Source organism: Alosa sapidissima, chromosome 17, assembly GCF_018492685.1.
Source record: "Alosa sapidissima isolate fAloSap1 chromosome 17, fAloSap1.pri, whole genome shotgun sequence".
NCBI classification, from domain to species: Eukaryota; Metazoa; Chordata; class Actinopteri; order Clupeiformes; family Clupeidae; genus Alosa; species Alosa sapidissima.
The window spans coordinates 8,111,004-8,132,674 of NC_055973.1; the positions used below are offsets into that span (position 1 = coordinate 8,111,004).

Here is a 21,671-nt window from a genome sequence, read left to right on the forward strand (position 1 = left end):
CTGAAACAAACAACTAATTCCTCAACAGCTGTAAGACACTACAGCAGAAGATACCCTTCTCTCTCACACACACACACACACATACACTACATTGGGGGTGCATCGACAGTGACACAGTTGCTAATATTATCATAATTGCTTGAATTTGAGCTACTTTAATCTACCTCTGCTCACTTCACGTTACATGTGAGTGCAAATGCAAAAGCGGACTATCCACCTTGCACAGCGAATGGTCTGAGGCCGACGACGGGGGTGGAAATGGGGCCCAATTAGGTTGCTGTCACCTCCTGATTTATCTCAGCGTCATGTTGATGGAGGGCCCCTGTTCTGACAGACTAGGCCCAAGAATCAGGGAGCCTTTGCCAGCCTTCCAGACGGCTGGAGTTATTTCATAAATCCAGAATTTGGAGAGGGATAGAGAGAGAAAAAGAGAGAGAGAAAGAGAGAGGGTCCATGCTGCTGACAAGGCAGAACTGCACTCTGACACCCCTCATAAAGCATTCCGGGAGCAACAAATGAAGGTGGAGAGGACAGGAGAGAAGAAATTCTCCACCTGAATCCCCCTAGTAGCTCATGTGGTGCATGAGATTGTGTGTGTGTGTGTTCATGATTTGTGTAGGAGAGCAGAATTAAGGCAAAAAGGAAAAGAGAGGGAACACATTAAAATGAAGATGCTTCATGTGTGTGTTCTTTTGTGTCTGGTGACTATCATAAACATCCCTAACTGTTTAAAGCACATTCATTTAATTCCTAAGTTACGACCATTACAACAGAAATGCAACTAAAATGTTAGCATGAACTCCAATCCACTGGTTCTCTTTGAATTTCCTGGCAAGCGATGGCTAATTCTTAGCAGTTAATGAGCCTACTGGCTTTTATTGCTTATTCATGTAATTTATTTGCTGTCACTCTCAATAAATTCCATCTAATCAATTAGCATTCTTTGTTAGCTAATTACATATTGTAACACTGCTAGCATGGCATTCAATCAAGAGTGCCTTAAAATTACTCCATAGTTAAAGTGCAATAGTCTTTTCAGAGCCAATCTTGCAGTTTTATGTACCAGAATTTCATTAAGTGGATGCTTTCAACCAGCTACTTAAACTACAATGGGGTCATTCAGCTCATTATGCTAGGTCAGTGCTTAAACTCATTCTCGATGAAAAATGACCATTTCTCACTCATTGTTGTCGGGCTGGAGTCCCTGCCTGGACTCCCCCTCTCTGTGGGGAGTTTGCGTGGACTCAGGCTGGGCATGGCTATTTATTTTCAGTGTGCTTTGCTGTCCTAGTGAGACGACTTATGGCTTATGTAATACACCCCTAAAAGTGCCCCTGACTCAAACACATTCCCTAAAACAGGCACTGGCCTCATGCACTTTAATCACACTACTAGCCCTGAATGGTTCATTTAGGTCCAATATGCCCCTAAACATATTGCAACATTACAGTATTACAGCAATCTAAAAGTAGAATTTTGTTCACTCCTCTATGATAACAATGACTACACTTAAAAACAACTGCTTAAAAACAATATGGTTATTCAAAACATCAGCCAATTTTCTTCTGTATATATCCGTTGACAAAATAAATGTATCTGGTTGTAGTGACATTACCAGATGGGCAATTTGTGCATTTTGATGACCACTGTTTACTGTGTGCAAGTGACTGGCCAGTGGACTCCTCTCAACATGCCCTTGGCACAGACAGACTGTACTGGCATCTCACCCAGACGCCCCTAACTCGACATAAAACTACACCAATGGACCCCTGCCACGACTGGGGTCTTAACCAAGGCACCCTGCCTTGCATCAAAGACTTAGCTAAGGGCGCATGGACCCCTGCTCACACCCCTGTTTTTGGTAACTGCAGTCATCCTTTGGCCAATGCTTGATTATCATTTCATTAGGAAGATGTGTTTCTAACAAATGCCACCAGCCCAAGTAAGATTTCACCAGGTGGCCTGTCCATGATCTGACTTCTGCTTTTTTCGTTTTTATTTGTTTGTGTGTTTGTTTGTAATGACCTCTGTGTAAACTCATGGATTCACAGGCAAGCAAGGCACTCTCTGCTATTTGCCTTTGGCAGTGGAGAGAAAACAGCAGCATGTCATCAGCAGCAGCAGCCCCGCCTGGACGGATGCCCTTTGCCTGGGGTAGCAGGGGCCACCAGGGGACCTCCGCACAGGCCAAAGGTGCATGTCTCCACAGGGGTTGTTGTGTTTGAGCGGATAAGCCTGGCTATGCAGCAGGGAACCTAATGTAGAACCAACTGGGGTGGCTGGTGCCAAGTTTATGGGGAGCAGTCTCTAAAAAGAATCAAACAAACAAAAGACAAATACTTAAATAAATAAGTAAATAAGTAAGTTAGTTAGTAAGTTAGTAATATATAAATAAATAAATAAATAACTAAATAAATCAAGCTGTGGAAGTGACAGCAGGTCTATCTGAGCAAAGACTGGTGTGCCAACATCAGAGCTGCTTCCCTTTCCCACAGCTCTCCACTGCAGGACACCTTCTCCTGCCAGCAACCTGCTCTTAATAATCCCAATTACCTCTGCAGAGAGCTTAGGTGTGTGTGTGTGTGTATGTGTGTGTGTGTGTGTGTGTGTGTGTGTGTGTGTGATAAGACATATGGCCGAATAATCCAAATAATGACGTGTACTTCATATTTGCATCTAGATACCCTCCATATCAGTTCACAGGCCTCTATTTGCATCTCATGCATGCCGATGTCAAGAAGCCTGTGATTGGCTGCATTGGGAGCCGGACTGGAGACAGTTGAGACGTAGGAGCGGATTCATAGACAGAGGGCATGAGAGAGAGAGGGAGAGAGAGAGAGAGAGAGAGAGAGAGAGAGAGAGAGAAAGAAAGAGAGAGAGAGAATGCATAGGAAATGCCTCAGACATGGATGTCCTTGAGTTTGTTTAGCAGAGCTATAACGTATGTGTCATGGTCTGCAGCCAGCAAGAAGTAAAACCAACCCCACTTCACACTGTCTTTTCTACTCTCACACCTAGCGGTTGAGATGTGTCCTTGAACCGTGCCAAGCGAGCAGCATGTCGAGAGGAACCGTCGTGAGGAACCGTCGAGAGGAACCGTCGTGGGCCACGGGAGAAATCACACCCGGCCAGCACAGCAGCTTGACCCACAACAGACACGACTGCTGCTGTACACTAGCATCACTCTCACCACATTCACTGAGCTCACTCACGTTCACCACTGCACTCACTATTTATATACTTATATTACTTTTTCTGCTGTAAGTGCATGTTGTGTGTGATGTTTGTATGCTACTGAGACCTTGAATTTCCCCATGGTGATCAATAAAGTATCTATCTATCTATCTATCTATCTATCTATCTATCTATCTATCTATCATCTATCTAAAGTCACTACCAGAGATGTGACATCCGGCTTCAGAAAGTAAAAGTCCTACTATGTATGGGTTCTACCTGAAATAGGTGATCACTCATCAGCTCATCTACCTGACTGGTTGAACTAATAAGAATCATCTGGTTTAGTGACTAGTGATTAGTGGGTTTTACCCTGAAGCCGCAGTTTTCCCCATCTCTGTTCACTACACTCACGATACCCACCAACCTGTCTCACGATACTGTCACCACATTCACCACTCTCCATGGCAGTCTTGTCACACAAAGACGCTGCACTCGCAACACACAGTGTACTCGCGCTACTATCACCAATCTTCTGAGCTTTCATCGTTCATCGTCACAGGTATACTATACTCACATGCTACGCTACGCTATGCTCTTATAATACTCCCTACACTCTGGTCACCCTCGCACGGCCCTGAGCAGCTCTCTCTTTCTCTGAGCTCATTCCGGCTCGGCCCCAGCGCTGACAGGCTCCATTCATCAAGTCCGGCCTCCTCCACCCGCCGCCCCCCACCTCCACCTCCTGCGACCTGGCGGGCCGGCCGGCCAGTGGTCAGTGGACAGCCAGCCTGCCATCTCTTGGGTGACCTGCTGCTCACAGAGACTCACTACTGTGGGATGAGTGTGTCCAAAAGGAGGTGGTGGAGACAACAGAAGACTACCTCCCACCCCTTAAAAAAACCTCTGTGCACCATATCAATAGACTGAACTCAGTCATTGTACCTATCAATAATCTATCATTTCAGCTCTTCTCAACAATAAATGACAGTGTTATCATGTGCCTACAGTAGCATTCATAGTGATCATCATCAAGGTGTCCAATAAAGTAAGTCTTTAACATGGATGTACATTGTTTACATCCATTCTGCTCCTGTCCAATGGTCTGCTCTGGATCCACCAGATCTAAATAAGGTGAGAATGCAGACTGTTCTACAATCTTGTTTAAGTGGATCCTGGGATATCCCTGATAGATGAACACTCACTGTTTTAGATGCATAGTAGAGCTGGCTCTGTGTATGGAAAGGAGAGCACCCACACTGGCCACATAGTGCAATGTTTTTTCAGAAGACAGTGGTTAACTCCAGAGCTTTCCAGTCATTTGGTTATTCTGCTACACTATGTCATGGAGAAAAATCCCCCACTTCCCAAGAAAAAGCCAGCATGACTTTGTGGGGATCTCATGAAGGATTGCGCTTTGTGGCTCTGAAAATGTCTCCCTGTTAGCGGGGATTTTCTCTCCTGTCAGGACCTGTGGTTTTGAGAAATTTGATTTCTCCTTCTCGGAAGTGATTTACAGACGCCGAGTGTCAGAGTCCCGTCGGGCGGCGGGGCTTCAATCTCAGAAACAGCGCTTCACTGATTTTCAATGGGTCCCTCGGATGTGCAGGGCTCACACTGCGAGTGAGGGAGAGGTGCACTGACAAATACTACACGCTCAAATTGAGACATTAACGACTGAAGCGTAATTCAGTCTTTGCCAGTTGTAATACGTCTAGATTTTCCACAGTTTTACACAGGAGACTTCAAAGCAGGCTAAGCCAAACACAGCATTCATCAAAGAGAACTAATGATTTTTCAGCCCAGATGCCTTGTACATGCCTGTCTGCCAGTGACACTTGTGTCTCTCAGTAATTTGTGCAATATAAACTACATTTCTTCCAACAAAGTTTTCAGTGCCACAATGTCTGTGTAAATAGACATTAAAGCAGCCAATCGAATGCTATATTGATGGACGAAACACTTGTAGTCATACATTAAGCAAAAACCCTGTAATTGCTCAAAATGTTATCCATGAATGTGCTACCACCCACAGAAGGGAGTGCTCATAGTTCTGACCAGAAATAATGTCCATGAAGTTACAGTTTTTCTCAGTCGCTTTGGTGCTTTTCTCAGATCAGAATGAAAATTCTCATAACTAATAGTTCAACCTCCACAACATTTAGTCATTTGTGCACATCATAGTAGCAATTTCTCCTTTGAGAAATTGCAAATGCTTTTGGACATGTATCAGTTGCTTTCGTACAATTCTCTGCTGTTTTATAACATTATCATTTGTTTATGTCATGTCAGTCAAAATGAACTATACTTATGGAGCCATTACATACAAAATTGTTGAACTAGTTATCAAATTCTGTCACAATGCTGTAGAATTGCAAAGAGCATATACAGTAAAAATGTGAAACGTATGAATTCAGTGTCTTATACTCACTTACTCCCCTAACTACAGCAATGTGTAACTAACTTCACTGTAGTTTTCAAATGGCTGTACAAGTACTGTATAGTGCTGTATTGAGCATGTTCAGGTAGTGTCACCGAGTTCTGACCTTTTTTTTGCATTGGAAAACACTGATAAAACATGTCATAATGAAAACATGACAAAGCCATTTGACTATCTTGTTCATAAACGATGGTGTCAAGACTTCTCATTTTGATGACACTGGCAGTTTCATTGACATGAAGACTTGCTTTTGAGGAATGGACTATCCATTTTGAGCAAGTGACATACTTTTGCAGGTTATCCACTAGGTTTTGCAATTTGCACTAATTGTTTTGAGAAATGCACTAACTGCTGTGCAAATGTTAGTAGTGATGTGAGAAAATCACCAAAGCGACTGAGAAAAACCTGCTAGGACCAGAGGCCAGAATGTTCAAAGCCTTCTGCACCTTCTTCCCAAATCATGGCTGGGATAAACCAATGTGCATGCTCATCATTCCCTGGTATAGACCACTTTCCTCGTATTGACACTATTTAATGAGATCGAGAAGGTCCTGAACTGTACAGCAGCCAGTTGCACCCTGTGACCCACTGCACCATGTGTGTGAATCAACCATGACGTTGATTCCCAATAGGTCTATTAACTATTATTGTGATGACTGGAACCAAGGAAAGAACTCCAACTGAGCTGCTAAACTGTGACTCGGCAAAATAATCCGGCTGTTGCGAAACCTCTGTAAATGACACATCTATTCCAGAATGGCTTAAAGGTTTTCCCATACACCACCGGTGCAATTAGCAGCCGTCCTGAGATTACATGGCCAAACGCTAATGCAGATGTTATTACCACTGCAGGTGGCAACATAATTTCCTGCTAACACCTGGAGCTCAGGTACTTCTGGAGCTGTGACTCAGCTTGCTCCTCTGAGTCCCTTTGATGGATAATTCAGGGCTACAGCAGAAGATGCTGGAGGATGTTGTCAACACACAACACAGCGAGCCAGGAAGGCTGTTCCTGCGCTATTCTTGCACCTGAATTGATAATTTTACACCACTTTCACCAGCGCTAACAACTAGGGCACAAACATATAATTTACTAGCGAGGATGTTTACAAGAAAGTTCAGGAAGTTTCATAATTGCTGGTTTAAATGAGGGCTTGTCTACTTTGCGTGCCCAGAGAGATGTGCTGGTACCCAAACAAATGTGCTCGGAGAGAAGATAAACTCCCACTTAAGTGTAGCTTTACACCGCACAGTTGCCATGGATACAAGACAGAGTAAAGTCTTAAGTGGGATGGATATTTGGCCCAGGAGAATCATTACTTTTTCTCCATTTCTGTTCTTTCGTGCTTTTTTTTCCTCTGTGATTTTTTTCATGCAGCTCTCGGCAGGAGGAACCTTATGCATAAATCATAATGCAGGGGGATTTTGCCGTCTTGATAAACGTCATTATGTGCGTTATTAAATGAATCATGCATGGCCGTTCTTTCCCATTCTTCTGTATTGTGTGTGTGTGTGTGTGTGAGTGTGTGTGTGTGTGTGTGTGTGTGTGTGTGTGTGTGTGTGTGTGTGTGTGTGTGTGTGTGTGTGTTTGTGTACGGGTTAAGGGATAACTCTTCCACAATGAATCACTTCTTTATAGAAGCTGGGTGATGGATGCACATTAATGATTCAATCTCCTCCTGAAGAAGTCCTTGCGTGGCCAATCCCAGCTGGAGAGAGTGGAAGGGAGGAAAGTGGAATGTGGAGAAGATGCTTGTGGTTTAGGAGGAGTGTGAGTACGGTGACGTGTTTATAGCTCATGGACTTGTAGCACAAGCTCTTGCTAATACATAGACTGACACAGTAATCCTTGGCCTTCATTTAATCCACCCTTATCAGAGGAGTGACTCTCTCTCTCTCTCTCTCTCTCTCTCTCTCTCTCTCCCTCCATCTCCCTCTTTCTCCATCTCCCTCTATCTCATAGTGTCATGACGCCACACACACACACACACACACACACACACACACACACACACCAAGTGTCAAAAAGAGAGTTAGCTGCCACTGACGTTCTTCGCCGTCAGGGACAACCCCACTTGGAGATGGCTACACTGTCAAAACGCAGCGCTTGTTGCGCCTGCCTAAAGAATGCCACACATTGACATTTCCACAGCACTGGTCCACAGCCCATGGATAGATGAACTCAACCTAGCCTCCTCTACACTGTAAGAGATGTGGGCAGGCCTCATTGAGTGCATGTGACCTTTAGATGACCTTTCACAGTCTAACATGGCAGGGATACACAGAGTGCAGTCGACAAATTGACAGGCTATAGACTATGTGAAGTAGGAGCGCTCAAATACAAAAACAAAAACAAACACACACACACACTCGGACACACACACACACATGGATGCCTGTATACATGTATGTATGTGTAGTGCTCTTGCTTTCTATGTGTAGTGTGTGAGCTGTACACTCACACACATACACAGTACTGTATATATGCTCAAAACCTTACGCATACTCTCCCACTGCTCACACACATCTCTGCCTGTGCCCTATGCTGAAAAACATGAAATACAAACACAAACACTTACACCTCCCGATACACCAACACACACATACACACATCTTCACCCACCTACAGTACACACACCGGTATATGCCCTTTAATCCTGTTTCCTAGTCTGACAGCAACTGGTCCACCCATTGCTGTAGACACACACACACACACACGCACACATACACATCTGTGTATGTACCCATTACCTTCCTCCCCACACATACATATAACACCAACACCAACACACACACACACACACACACACACACACACACACACACACACACACACACACACACATCCTCCATGCGGTACTGACCTCAGGCAGCCGGTGGCGTTGCGCAGCACCTGTGAGGTGTGCAGCTGCAGCTTGCGGTCCTCCTGGTGCGGGGAGGCGTCCCAGGCTGAGTGGGGGATGATGACCGAGTTGGTAAGGACTGCCAGCGCGTCCTGGATAATGGGCATCTTCAGGGCGTCGCATGAGGACAGGTTCCACAGCACGCCTGTGCCACACACACACACACACACACACACACACACACACACAGAAAATCACACACAAGGCATATCCATTATTTTAAATAACAAAATTCAACAATTAAAAATAGGACAGACACCAACAAAAGCAAAGTCGCAAGTATTCCAAGAAGGCTTAAGTATTCATTCATTATTCAGGTACTGTATGCCCTTGATTGAATCATTTTATGTTCATTATAACAACTATAAGAACACAGCCGACATGCAGCCGGAAGTTCTGGATCCACTTTTCAGACTTGGCCATGCTCAAGTCTAAGGTAAAGCATAAATAATGATTGTTGTAACAGCCATTTGTGTCCATTAGAAACCAGCGAAGTCCATTGAAAGGGAGTACCAAGATGTGTATACATGCATCTGAACTTTACAACTCTTAAGCACTGTGTTGACAAAGCCCACATGTATTTTGGTACATCATTATGCCATACTTTATCAGCTTATCAGCTTCAACTTCTCAATAACATGTGGCGTCTGCTGAAAAAACAGTGTTTTCACATTTACTGCAAAACTTAAACTTGGTGTGGCACCATAAATCACTTGATTAGGTTACAATTTTCGTCTGCTAACTGATTATAAACAGCTTATTAGGCAGACACTGACAGCTAGCCCAAAAAAGATCTCTGAGCAGATACGGACACATTAGATTAATGTGAAGCAGCAATCCACAGTGAGTAAGACAACACTTACTGTGATGTAGAGGAAAACGTCAGGCAACAAACATATTTTGTTTTATTGTTTTGTTATTTCCTGCATGAAAAGTGTCTAGCTATCTCTGAACATTTTGATGTTTTCATTCTTTAAAAGCAACATTCTCAATAAACTATATTCTCTTTCTAATCAGATCTTCCTTTCAGAGCATGCATCCAGTGTAATGTGCACAGACACTTCTGATTCTAATTAATTAAAAATGCAAACAAAGGGAGAGACACACATATCTCTACAGGCTAAAATTAGAGATATCTATCAAAGTTTCATGTGCTACATACAGAGAAAGAGAGAGAGAGAGAGAGAGAGAGAAAGAAAGAGAGACGAACAGAGGCGTTGTGGTGCTATGAAATTAAAATGCATTCTTCATGGCTACAACAGCAAGCTATTTAAGTCCTCATCAGTGTTCCTTCTATGTTTGCCACTGACAAATGACAACCATTTGGAAATCATGCATTGCTAATGAACTGTTTGTTGACGACGGTAAGAGAACACCTTCAAACTGGTGACTGCTGAGAACCATCTCCAGAAGATGGAACGCATGAATTCTGACTGCCAAATGGCCTGACTTGGATGCCAAGTGACAAGTTTTCTTTAGCAAAATGTTTCCATCAACCATCTGCATGTTAGCTTAAGGGACACAGCAATGGCCTTCTTTCCCATGTGGTTGGACAGTATACAAACAAGGACAAAATGACCTGTCAGATAGCTCATCTTCCATGAAAGCTTGTACAACAACACAAATTTACTATAGATCAGTGATATACAGATCATGTGACAGTTGTTGTGTGGGTGTAAGTATGGGATGTATGTTGATGTGTGTGTGTGTGTGTGTGTGTGTGTGTGTGTGTGTGTGTGTGCGTGTGTGTTTGTTTGTGTATACTGTGCTGGGGGTTGAGCGGCTGTTACTTGAACTCGGTGCTCATATGGCTTATACCCAACATTTCTCTGCCAGACTTTCCCACCATTCTCCTCCCCTCTCCCCTCCACACACACACACACACACACACACACAAACATACAACACACACCCTGCTTCCACTGATGAGCTTGCGACTGTCAGAAGGCTGAACAGATGTCTCTCTCCGACTGTGGCGAGCGCAGGACAGTTGTCGTCGCCATTGTCATCATCTCATTTGCAGCCCCATCAGTGTCGCGTCACCGTCCTAAAAGAAGCTAATTAGCGCGCGGTCACTGCAGGCCTGCCAGCCTAGTGGGCACTCTCACGGCCAAGACTCCACAGACGCGCGGCAACAAATGAGCACCTCCGCACGACTGCTGTGCTGTCGCAGCTCGGCCCCAGATGCTCTAACATTTCTCTGGCACCAGCAGAGCAAGCCCAGGACGCCATGTCCAGCTGTCTTTACTGCTGGGGAACACATACTTCTGGGGAATACTTACTTCTGTGACCCCTCACAATTTTGGGAACCAACTTCATATTCACATACTGATGAGGACCTAGTAGACCAGGAGAACTCATAGTCTTGGGATCTGATTTCATTGTTTTCTCTGGGGACTGCATGCTCTTAATGACCACGGCTGGTTGGGGGCTTCGTATCTGTGTCTGTTTGGGATGTAATATGTCAGGGGACAACATGTCTCTGGGGCCCTGAGACCACTGGGGACCATGTATTTCTGAAGCTCAGACACTGCTGAGGACCTCACACTTTGCTACTGAAACAACTGAAAGGTGCTTTGTGTACGTCTCCTTGCTCATGTCAGTGGAGGACATCAGAGGTGTGCATGATTTAGATTCTTGAGAATTAAAAGTGCACCAACATAATTAACTCACGCTTTCCCCTCTAACCTTCAATTCCCTGAAAGTAATTGGGACTTGGGCCAGAGATCTGAAAACCGACACCACATCTATGGGGAGTGCTTCTCTCTCTTTCTCTCTCTCTCTCTTTCTCTCTCTCTGTGTGTGTGTGTGTGTGCCAGAGAGAGAGAGAGAGAGAGAGAAAGATGTAGAAGTGCTTCCTCTGCCCCTGACTAAGCCAGACAGGGACCAGTATCGACTCATTTGCCAATTTCCTCCTCCACACACACACACACACATGTACACATGCACACACACACATACACACCATATAGGCGAAAAAAGCTAATTATACTGACCCTGCCTCATCAATAGGCTGCCGGTCAGCACAGTCCAGCAAGCTCATTTGTCCTGACAAGGACCACTGCTGAAGAGAAAATATTTTGTTCCCAGTCTCATTAATGCCGAAAAAATCACTGATGCAGAAGAGGAATAATGACCGTCCAGTCGGCTGGCCACCCTCAGACCACATTGGGCTATTTCTGTTACCAAAACAACAAGATTTACTATGTATCTAAAGGCATTGATGAAGCCACAGTTTGGGATCCAGCTGCTGCATGTACTGTATAGTACACCTAACACATTGTATGGGAGACATATGGGAGTAGCAACCACACATTGTTTCCCATTGCATTGTAAGTGTGTATTTTCCTAATTAAGGAGCCATTCTACAAAAGTATGATGTTTTGCTCCGAGGTATATTAGCAAACGAAATGGGCCTACTTAATTAAGTTAATCACACTCTTATCCCTCTCTACTTAGAGAAAGATATAATATGAACACACGGTAATGAGATTTTAACTTAACAATGCTGAGGAAGAATAAGGAAGACACAGGGCTGATTTCCAACCTCCCGCTACGAGGGAATAAATTGTCGCACAGTGCTGAAGGTACTGATTACTGCCAGAGTCGACTGGGAAAGCGACTCCGCCACATGACAGATAACAAGCTACATATCTGACATCCATAGCACAGAAACACACGCACACGCACACACACAAAGATAAGCAAGATACTGAAGAGAGGGAGGAGTGTCGACTGAGAGATCATGTGTAAGACGACATACATAAAGCTCATGACAGGCTGACTCAGGGAGATCAAACCGACAGAAACCCCGCCGCTCAAAGACACACAGAGGAACGAGAATATCCTGGAACTCGGAAAACGTATCGTGAGATAACCCATTTTTTCCCTCCTCAGAGATGGACCTGAAAATCATCCTCTTCCTCTTTTTTGCCTCATATGAAGGCTGTTGCAATCCTTGACCATAACATCAACTCCTTACACATGATCGACATTTTGAAGACTAATGGTTACACTTTACTTGACAGTGTCAACATAAGAGTGACATGACAATGTCATGAACATGTCATGAAGTCATAAACATTTATGACATAACGCTTTTGTTATTAAGTGACATTCAGTTTTTGTCATAACAAATTAAGATTAGGATTAGGGTTAGGGTTAGAGTTAGAGTTAGATTTCATGTGTCAAGACAGTATCATGTGTTCACGACAGTCATGTCAATCTTATTTCAATATTGTCAAGTAAAGTGTTACTAGACTAACTTTAAAAAATAATCTTTGCACTCTTAGTGCCAGTGCTAATGACCATCTGAAAAATAGGGATATCATATGCTTTGGTCCAATAACATTAATTAGAAGTAAAAGGAAAGGTTGAGATAACATACTGTATATGCAAGCTAGTGATGTAGTAACAACTGATAATTAAAATAAATTGATTCAAGACAATAATTACCGGAATGTAGTTTATCACACGGCCATGATGGACAAGCTATGTCTACGGGCAGTGATTTGTAATCCTGACACTGGACAATAAACATGGAGGCGGTTAGGCCCCGAGGCACTTTTCTCCTCATGAGTGTGTGTGGTCTGTTTAAGCGTGGACAGGTTAGAGGGAGAGGACTGCCCAGGGAGGATGCTCCTGCTCATGAACAGACATGACTCAGCCTCTGAAACCCCCCGCAGGTACTGTAGGAGAAGGTTCTGGAACACACATGGGCCACAGCTGTGCCAGAAGAAGTCTGATGCGCTCCTGGGGCGACTGCTATCTGGGTCTTTCAAATCCCTGGCCTCATCCCCCCTGATTCCCCCTCTCTCTCTCTCCCATCACTCCTTTATCTCTCTCTCTCTCTCTCTCTCTCTCTCCTATCATCCTTATTACCTCCCTCTCTCTCTTCCATCATTCTTCTTACCTCTCTTTCCCTCCCTTCATCACTTCATCCTCTCTCTCTCTCTTTCTCCCTCCCTCCTCTGAGGGTATGACTCATGAAGGGAGGAATGGAGGAGGTGAAAGGACAGGATAAGAATGGGAGGGGAGGAGGGAGACTTGAAAGCCAAATGACGGCGACCTTGGGAAGTCGCACCGCTCTCGTTCTCGCTCCTCGTCAGCGGTGCGGCCCTTAATTCCATGGCCCGTGTGAAGTCATTTCTGGCTGATTACAATTGCGGTTATACGAGCCCTGCTGTGTGTGCCAGGAGAGCTAACGTGAGGAGAGGACTGTACTGCACTACATCTCCTCTTAAACACAATCTCATCTTTATGGCTTTATCTCGCCTGTGCTAACACTCCAACTTAATGCATTTACATTTAAGGTGAAGATTTTACGGCAGGCCATTTCAAGTAAAATATATGTACTTTACTAAACATTACCTGAAATTATAAGAGTCCATTTTCATACTACTAGTTTATGATACAACATTCTTTAGGCACGGAGAGCAGCCAACAAAAAGATGGATCACAAGAATAGCTATAAAATGCATTAAGTCTTAAACAGAAATTAAGCTGGCTCGTCCCTTTCTAATGAGTGAAGGATCTCGAGAAAGTTCATGACTCTGGTCTGTCACTTCCAGCAATGTCCCTAGAGTAGTTGCCATTTTGCCACTGCTTCAACATGACAGTTCAACCACATCTCTGTGACCTTTCTTGACCCTTAATGTTTGGAGTCATCATTGTACCCAGAGGGGAGGACTACTCAGCACGTCTCTGGATTGAGCTCACAGCACGTGGATGGAGGTTTAGCTTAGCCAAGATGAGGACTATTAGTATCATTGTCTATAGTGACATCATAGCATTGTTAAGCACTCATCTGAGACAAAAAGCCATTGGAATGTATAGATGGCATTAATGTGCGTAAACATGTGTACCGCATATCCCAAGGACATTTGAAGCATGATAGGGAAAGCTATTAAGATAGTGGAAAGATACTTACATTATCATGTGATTAGAGTTAGCTTTTCTGTGTGCTTCTGAGTGGTCTCCCTCTCTCACTCTCTCTTGAGTGATCAGGCGATTTGATTGCTCTACTTCAGGGACCATTTCAATCACAGCCTTTCCGAGCCACTGAAGCTCAAGAGGATGGACTCTTAGCTCAAACACAGGCCAGGCTAATCACCAGCAATAGCAACACCAGACAAACCACACAACATTACTGACAAAAACACACACACACACACACATTAGCATTGGCTCATTTAGCACATGGCTACCACAGGCGAGAAAACCAAATTACCCCCAGAGGGGAGCAGAAGGGTAGGCTACTATTTGCAGCCCCACAGAGACCCAGTACAGCAGTGGTGGTGTGGATGTCAAAGAGTTAAAATGTCAGATGAGTGCAGGCAGGCAGGCTGATGGTAAAATGTGTAATTTCCTAAGGTACTGCAGCCCGATTGGCTTCAGGTGAACATGTATTATTCAACAGTCTCTTTTTTATTTCAAAAACTGATATGATGGTCTGATAACATCACAGTATAATATGTTCCCTAATTTTTATTCATTCATTCAGTCAGTCAGTCGGTCGGTCAGTCAGTCGGTCGGTTTTCTATTGCCTATTTATTTATCCCCTCCATCCCCCCAACCAAAAAAGAAATGTGAAACTAAAATAACGATGAAGAGATAAGATCTCATCTTCCTCCATTTACACTGTGAGTGAATCGTCTTCCCCGAGCTAACACTCTAGCCTACCACCATGTTCCCCACTGCACACTGACGCTCAGTAAACAAACCCAGCAGCGGAGTAGATGCTAATTGCAATTGGTGCCTTTCAAGTAGAGCTGAGTTACTTTAGCATGAATGCTAGCCTCCCCCATACACAGTCCCTCAGTACAACAGCAGCGGGTGTGGGGAGAGAGTAATGAAATCTAAACAAGCGCTATTTCTGCCAGCGAATTTGTCGGCGTCTCAGGAGAGTCTGAGCCTGTCGCCTCCATCGCCACTGTTCGCTGGGAGAGCTTGTGTGCCTCGCGAGCTTAGATTCCTGTCTGATTCGGCTCCATCTGCTAGCTGTGGTCACCTGACAGTAGAGGCAGACTGTGTCCCTCTGCGACTCCCTCTCTCAGCTAGGAGACAAGCCCAGAACAGAAGGACCTGGGCCTGGGCTAGTGATGATCAGGGTCTGGTGAACTCCACAATCATCCACTATACCTATACAATCTGCACATTCTTTATTGAAATAAATAGCTTGGTCTCTCTCTCTCCCACTCCTGGTATATTTCCCCTACTGTATGTGTGTGTGTGTGTGTGTGTGTGTGTGTGTGTGTGTGTGTGTGTGTGTGTGTGTGATCTGTGTGTGTGTGTGTGTGTGATCTGTGTGTGTGTGTGTGTGTGTGTGTGTATGTGTGTGTGTGTACAGTAGGTGTGTGTGTGTGTGTAGTGAGTATGTGAGTACTGTATGCAACAGTGCCATGTACTGGCTGTCACTGCACTAACCAGGCTGTCATCCCTCTTCTTCCCAGCAACTCTCCTCTTCTCCTTTTGCTCTCCACTCCTTCCTTTTCCTCTCCTCTTCTTCTTTCATCACATCTTCTCCTCTGCTCTCGTATTTTCTCTCTTTAATTCCCCTTCAGTCTCTTTCTCTCTCTCCTTTCTTCTCCTCTCATCTCCTCTCCATCCCTCTGGTGTGCACTCGACACCTCTCCTCTATCTTCTCCTCTCCTCCCCTTCACTTCTTTTCTTTTCTCCCCTTTCCTCTTCCCTCATCCCCCTCTTTTTTGTGTTCTTCTGCTGCTCACCTCTCCCTTCCTCCTCCCCTCCCCTCACCTACAGTACTTATCCTCTCTTCTTAACAGATCACCCATTGGTCTCCCTCCCCAAGCAGGAGTGTAAACAGTCATTCAATTTACACTGAGTTACTGAGTCTGCTCATGCGTACACACACACACACACACACACACACACACACACTTTACTTAGCCCCCCCCCTGCCACCTGACAGAGACACAGTAAGAACAGCTCACAGGTCCCTGATTAATCAGAGGCAGGAGCCACTCATAAGGAGCCCGTGCTGCACTTACTTTTTAATTTATATGTTAATCTGCTCTCAGATAGACAAGTGATACAGACAGACTCCTCCTCAATGCATTCATCCCAAGCTCTCTCTTTCCCCTCTATCTCTTCTGTACTCTACCTCTCCCATCCCCCTGCCCTCTCTCCCTTATTTGAGGGTAAAAAAAAACAAAAAAAACAGGAGGCTCATATTTTAAGCTTGAGTTATAACCGCAGGGATTGGTGGCATTGCTGGTAATTTATTTTTATGCAAGAAAAGAATGCTTTTCATAAATCACCCTTGCAAGGGAGGGGTGGGGGGACGAGGAGTCAAAATCAACATGGCAAAAGCAAAACACAACACTGATTGCTTTCTGGACACAAGTTAACAGCTGTTAATGCATTTCCAAACACTATATCTAAAGGCTGTTCTGCATTACAAAATGTATGTAAAATGTAATCCAAAGTAACAGTAGACACTGCAGGAATGTACTGAACATGGGCTGAAATGGAATTTAGGAATTATAATCCAATACTCTTAAAATGCAAGTATAAATGTGCCAAAAGTTTATAACAAATATACTGCCATGGATTAATGATAAGAAACCTGCTGGCAGATGAATAAAACACAAGACATGTACACACATACAAAAGTTCATAAACATCTACACCCACAAACACTCATGTACACACACACACACACACACACACACACACACACACACACACACACACACACACACACATTCACACACACAAACACACACACACACACACACACACACACACACACACACACTCATTCATGTCTGTTTGTGATGAATTTGTCCTTCATCACATTGCTCTTCAGGGTAATTTATAACCATCATAGTCGTCCAAGCTACAGCTGGTTGGGTGGAGACTACCTGACCCACAACAATATGTGATTATGAAAGAGTGTGTATGTGTGTGTGTGTGTGTGCGTCTATTGTATGTGTGGTCTCTGTGTGTGCATGAGTGGATTTGGATATGCGAGAGTGTGAGTGTGTGTGTGTGGGAGGGGGGGGGGGGGGGGGGGGGGGTGGTGGTGGTGTAGTAAAAGGTCCTCTTTCTGGTGAGTGTAAAGGGCAGGCTGGACATGAGGGGGTGTCTGTGTTGCTCTTTATCTTCCTGCCATGTTCCTGTGACAACGATGCCTTCCTTCAGAGCTAAGGGCCGTGTGGAGGGAATACTAATTACTTACACCCCGTCTCTCTCTCTCACCCACACACACACACACACACACACACACATTAACTGTGCACTGTGCGAACACTCTCTAACTCTCTAACACACACACTCTGGGCATACACACTACCAGCCACACTGTCCTCACACACACTGTCTGCACACACACACACACACACAACTACACACTCCATTTGGCACATCATTATGATGTCCTGAGATATTCTACATTCAAATGCTCTGGCTTTGTGAACAGAGTTCCACTTTAACCTCTCGCTTTTAAGGCTTCCATCTAAAAAGATGTGAGTCATTATCAAATATGCGAGGATGTCTTAGATTCAGCAGTAATTCTACTTCAGAACCGCCTCCATTCACCCCCTTCTTCTCTTCCTCTCTCATTCTCTCTCATTCTCGCTTTCTCTCACCCACAAAGCTCCCATTCTCTCACCTTCCCCCTCTCCTCTCTCTCCCACTCCCACAACCAGGCTGAGGTCCCTTATTAGCGCTAGTCTGACAGCATAAGCCAAAGTCAAGGTGACATCCCTGTGGTCTCGCTGGCTACTACGGGAGACAAGACTACACCTGTGGACAGGGAGGCCCATGTTTAGACAAAATCTACACACACCCACATCAAAACCCACACACACACACACCACATGGTAGACACATGGTAGGTGTATGCAGAGGAGACAGACACCCTACAGTGTTGACAGAGGGGAGAGATGGACCCATCAGTCAAACACCAGTCCAGCCTGAGCAGAGGTCAAACGTACGGACCAAGAGTTGACGTGTAGTATGACACCTTTCGAGTCCCTTTAAGCCAGAGTGTGATGCTGCATGCTTCCATGGGTATTACATATACTGTTAGGTGCAATGATTCTACCTCATATTCCTCATTATTGACAGGATATTTGTTGATAGCTTAGTGAAAACAAATCACTATAAAGTAGGACTGTTTCCTTGTTGCTGTAATAAACTTCATAAACCAGAATCTGCACCTAATATATCTTTAAGGAAGAACTGTAAGGCGGCACGTAAGTATGGAAACCTTAACTGCAATACAACTTAGAATAGAAACCAGATACAATATAAAAAAGTCTCCACATCGCAAAACTTGGATGTCCATGTGTTTGTCTCCTATCAGCCTCTCTGGCTCCCAGCCCACTGCCCAGCCTGAGTGATGGGGCCTCTGCTGCAGCCTCTCCTCAGCTTGGAGCCCCAGAGGACCAGCCTTGACTCTCTTCAGCGTGATACTAATGAACGCGCGATGATTCATGCGCTTGCGTGGCATCTCTCTGCGTCTCGACTCTGGCACGGCCCACATGTTTATGCACTCTGCTGTGAGAGGGAAGCACACTGCGCTGTACACACAGTGCTGCTCACTAAACAGCGCAATATTTATCAACAGCGAATCCTTCAAGAGAGATTGAGGAGTAAAAATAGTCCCCCATAGAGTAGTGTGCAGCGCTCATAGAGAAGCAAGGACAAACTGTATGTACAAACAGAGTTAGCAACTATGTACGGACGTAGCTATTCACTTAAAGTTGGACAAGACAAATAGATGTAATAGAATCAAACCATATCAAGTGCACCATATTTACCCTTACAGACATTTGTTCATATTGTTCAAATATGAAATTTGTTCATAATTTCACATGCAAATTAGGTTTCTGGCAAACAGTTGTGGTTAACTTTTGGCAGTGTTGCAGCAAATTTGCAGCAATGTAATATGCAAATTAGGTTTGTAACCAGAAGTTCATTGGAAGTTTGCCATTATTGGCTAAGTGTGGTGGCAAATCACTGGCGAACACATTTGCCACTAGTGCCAAACTTCTCATTGTTGCCAGAACTTTGCTGCAAGTTTGCCTCTAGCGGCCAATATTGGCAAACTTCTGGCAATATTTTCTAGTGAACTCATCACCCACAAGTTTGTTGCAAATCTGCCGCAAACATTTCATTTTTGTAAGGGTAGTGTTGCATGTAGACTCTTCACAGATTAAAGGAATCAGGCAATCAATATTTCATTGCTTTCATTTTTCCCTTTGATATAAATCATTCATTTTTGCACAATATAGATTATAAGTGCAAGCAACACCAAGGTTATGTCTTCATGTCAAAAAGTTCTAATAAAAGAAGTACCATTGTAGCAGATTGCTATGATCAAAACACTCCTATTTATGCTTGTCTTGAATTTCCACATCTCTATCTCTGTCAGTGTTACCACCGTGTATGAAGTATAAGTATATAGCCCACAGGTAAATTTCGCCATTTGCCTTACCTGTGACCAGCTCTTTGACCTCCACGTCGGAGGTCTTCCGCAGCAGTCGCACCAGGGCAGGGATGCCTCCGCAGTTCTTGAAAGCGATCTTGTTGTCATCATTGGCCTTGCCGTAGACCAGGTTCCTCAGAGCACCGCAGGCGCTTCGGTGGACCTCAGGCATCCGGTGGTCCAGTAGGTCCACCAGCAGCTGGATACCGCCCAGCCGTCGGATCTGTGACACACACACACACACACACACACACACACACACACACACACACACACACACACAGACATACACACACACACACATTTCATACAGACAGACACACATACATGCACAAACACACACAAAACGGGAAAAAACAAAACACACAAAAAGATGTATTGATTAAAAAACATCATACTGTATCATCATAACATGAATTAATATTAATATGATCTTCATATGGTAGTGATTATGAAACAGAGTGACACAAAGCCACTGATTTGGCAAACAGGTTTATGTTAACCCAAAACAAACACATTGGCAACATAACAATCATTTGTTTGGATATGTAGTCCAATTCAAACATGTTAATCTACAGAATGTTTCCTCTTCTGTTTACCTTCTGATTTATCTCCCCCTTTAACCGTAATCCACACCACATGACTTAATGCTTGAGCACAACCACTAAGTCATCTCGACTAAACGAGAACATAACTCACTGTGGGTTGCAGTTATAAAACAGCAAGAGAGGATTAAATCATCATTTTTCTATACGGCATCAGTTTGTCAAACCCAGGGAAAATATGTTGAGTACAAGACAAGATGGACACTGGGAACACTGCACAATAAATTGGGACTCTCTATTCGTATCCCCATGAAACAAGCCAAGGCAATCTGATCTGATCTCTGTTCAGTGATATAATAAATGGTGGATGCACACATGACAGCCAACTTGAAGGCCTTTGGGGACGTATTATCACAGCCACAGCGTATTTGTTTATCAGATGGGATGTTTGTTTTACTGTTTTCTTGTTTATTTCTTTATTTTTCGTTTCTCCTCTGAGATGAGAGTTCCTCAGAGACCCGTATGTGATCATGTCTCAAATCTCTCAGCACACTTACCCCTCGCATAGATTTAGTTAGTACGGAACCTTTCCTTATGAAACTGTCTGGAAAGTTAAGTTGGAGACAGACGGTCTTGACAGAATTATAATTCCTAGTATTATTACGAACGTTTCATAAAGAAGAAGCATACCATCTCCAATCTCTACCAAGATTCATCATTTAACATAAGGCACTCACAAACATTATCATTGTTATTGTTTCATATTCAGAAATGGAAGATGATGTGGGAATAGCAATATAAATTCTTACCAAAACACTTTTTGTGACAGTTAAAATGTCATAGTGGATGATAGGATTAAGAGGCTTCATGAAAGAATAATTAGTAGTATTGCATACAAGTTAAAAGCAAACATTTTAAAACGTATTGTCACACAGACATGGATATCACACTAAATCAGTGGTCTAATGCGTATGTCTGTTTGTTGCAATTCATAAATCCAGCAAGTTATCATTCTTGTCTTCTGTAGTGTGAAGGACAGCCATGCTCTCTGAAAGGTCATTCTGACGTTATCTGTTAGCTTTTAGCGAAGATGGGAGATGAAGCTCATTCTAGCTGTCAGACTCTTAAAATGTCTCGACTTCTGAAACTATCTG

General features: G+C 44.0%; 1 protein-coding gene across 6 annotated transcripts in view; it reads right to left on the reverse strand.

The window, feature by feature from the left end:
- ctnnd2a (catenin (cadherin-associated protein), delta 2a) overlaps nt 1-21,671 on the reverse strand; it is a 295,331-nt gene that overhangs the window by 67,523 nt on the left and 206,137 nt on the right. For all 6 annotated transcript variants that reach the window (XM_042068872.1, XM_042068871.1, XM_042068874.1 and 3 more), the window contains 2 exons: nt 19,982-20,195; nt 8,479-8,662 (listed from right to left, as the gene is read on the reverse strand). In XM_042068872.1, coding sequence (XP_041924806.1) covers nt 8,479-8,662; nt 19,982-20,195 — 398 coding nt within the window. The remainder of the gene's footprint in view (nt 1-8,478; nt 8,663-19,981; nt 20,196-21,671) is intronic.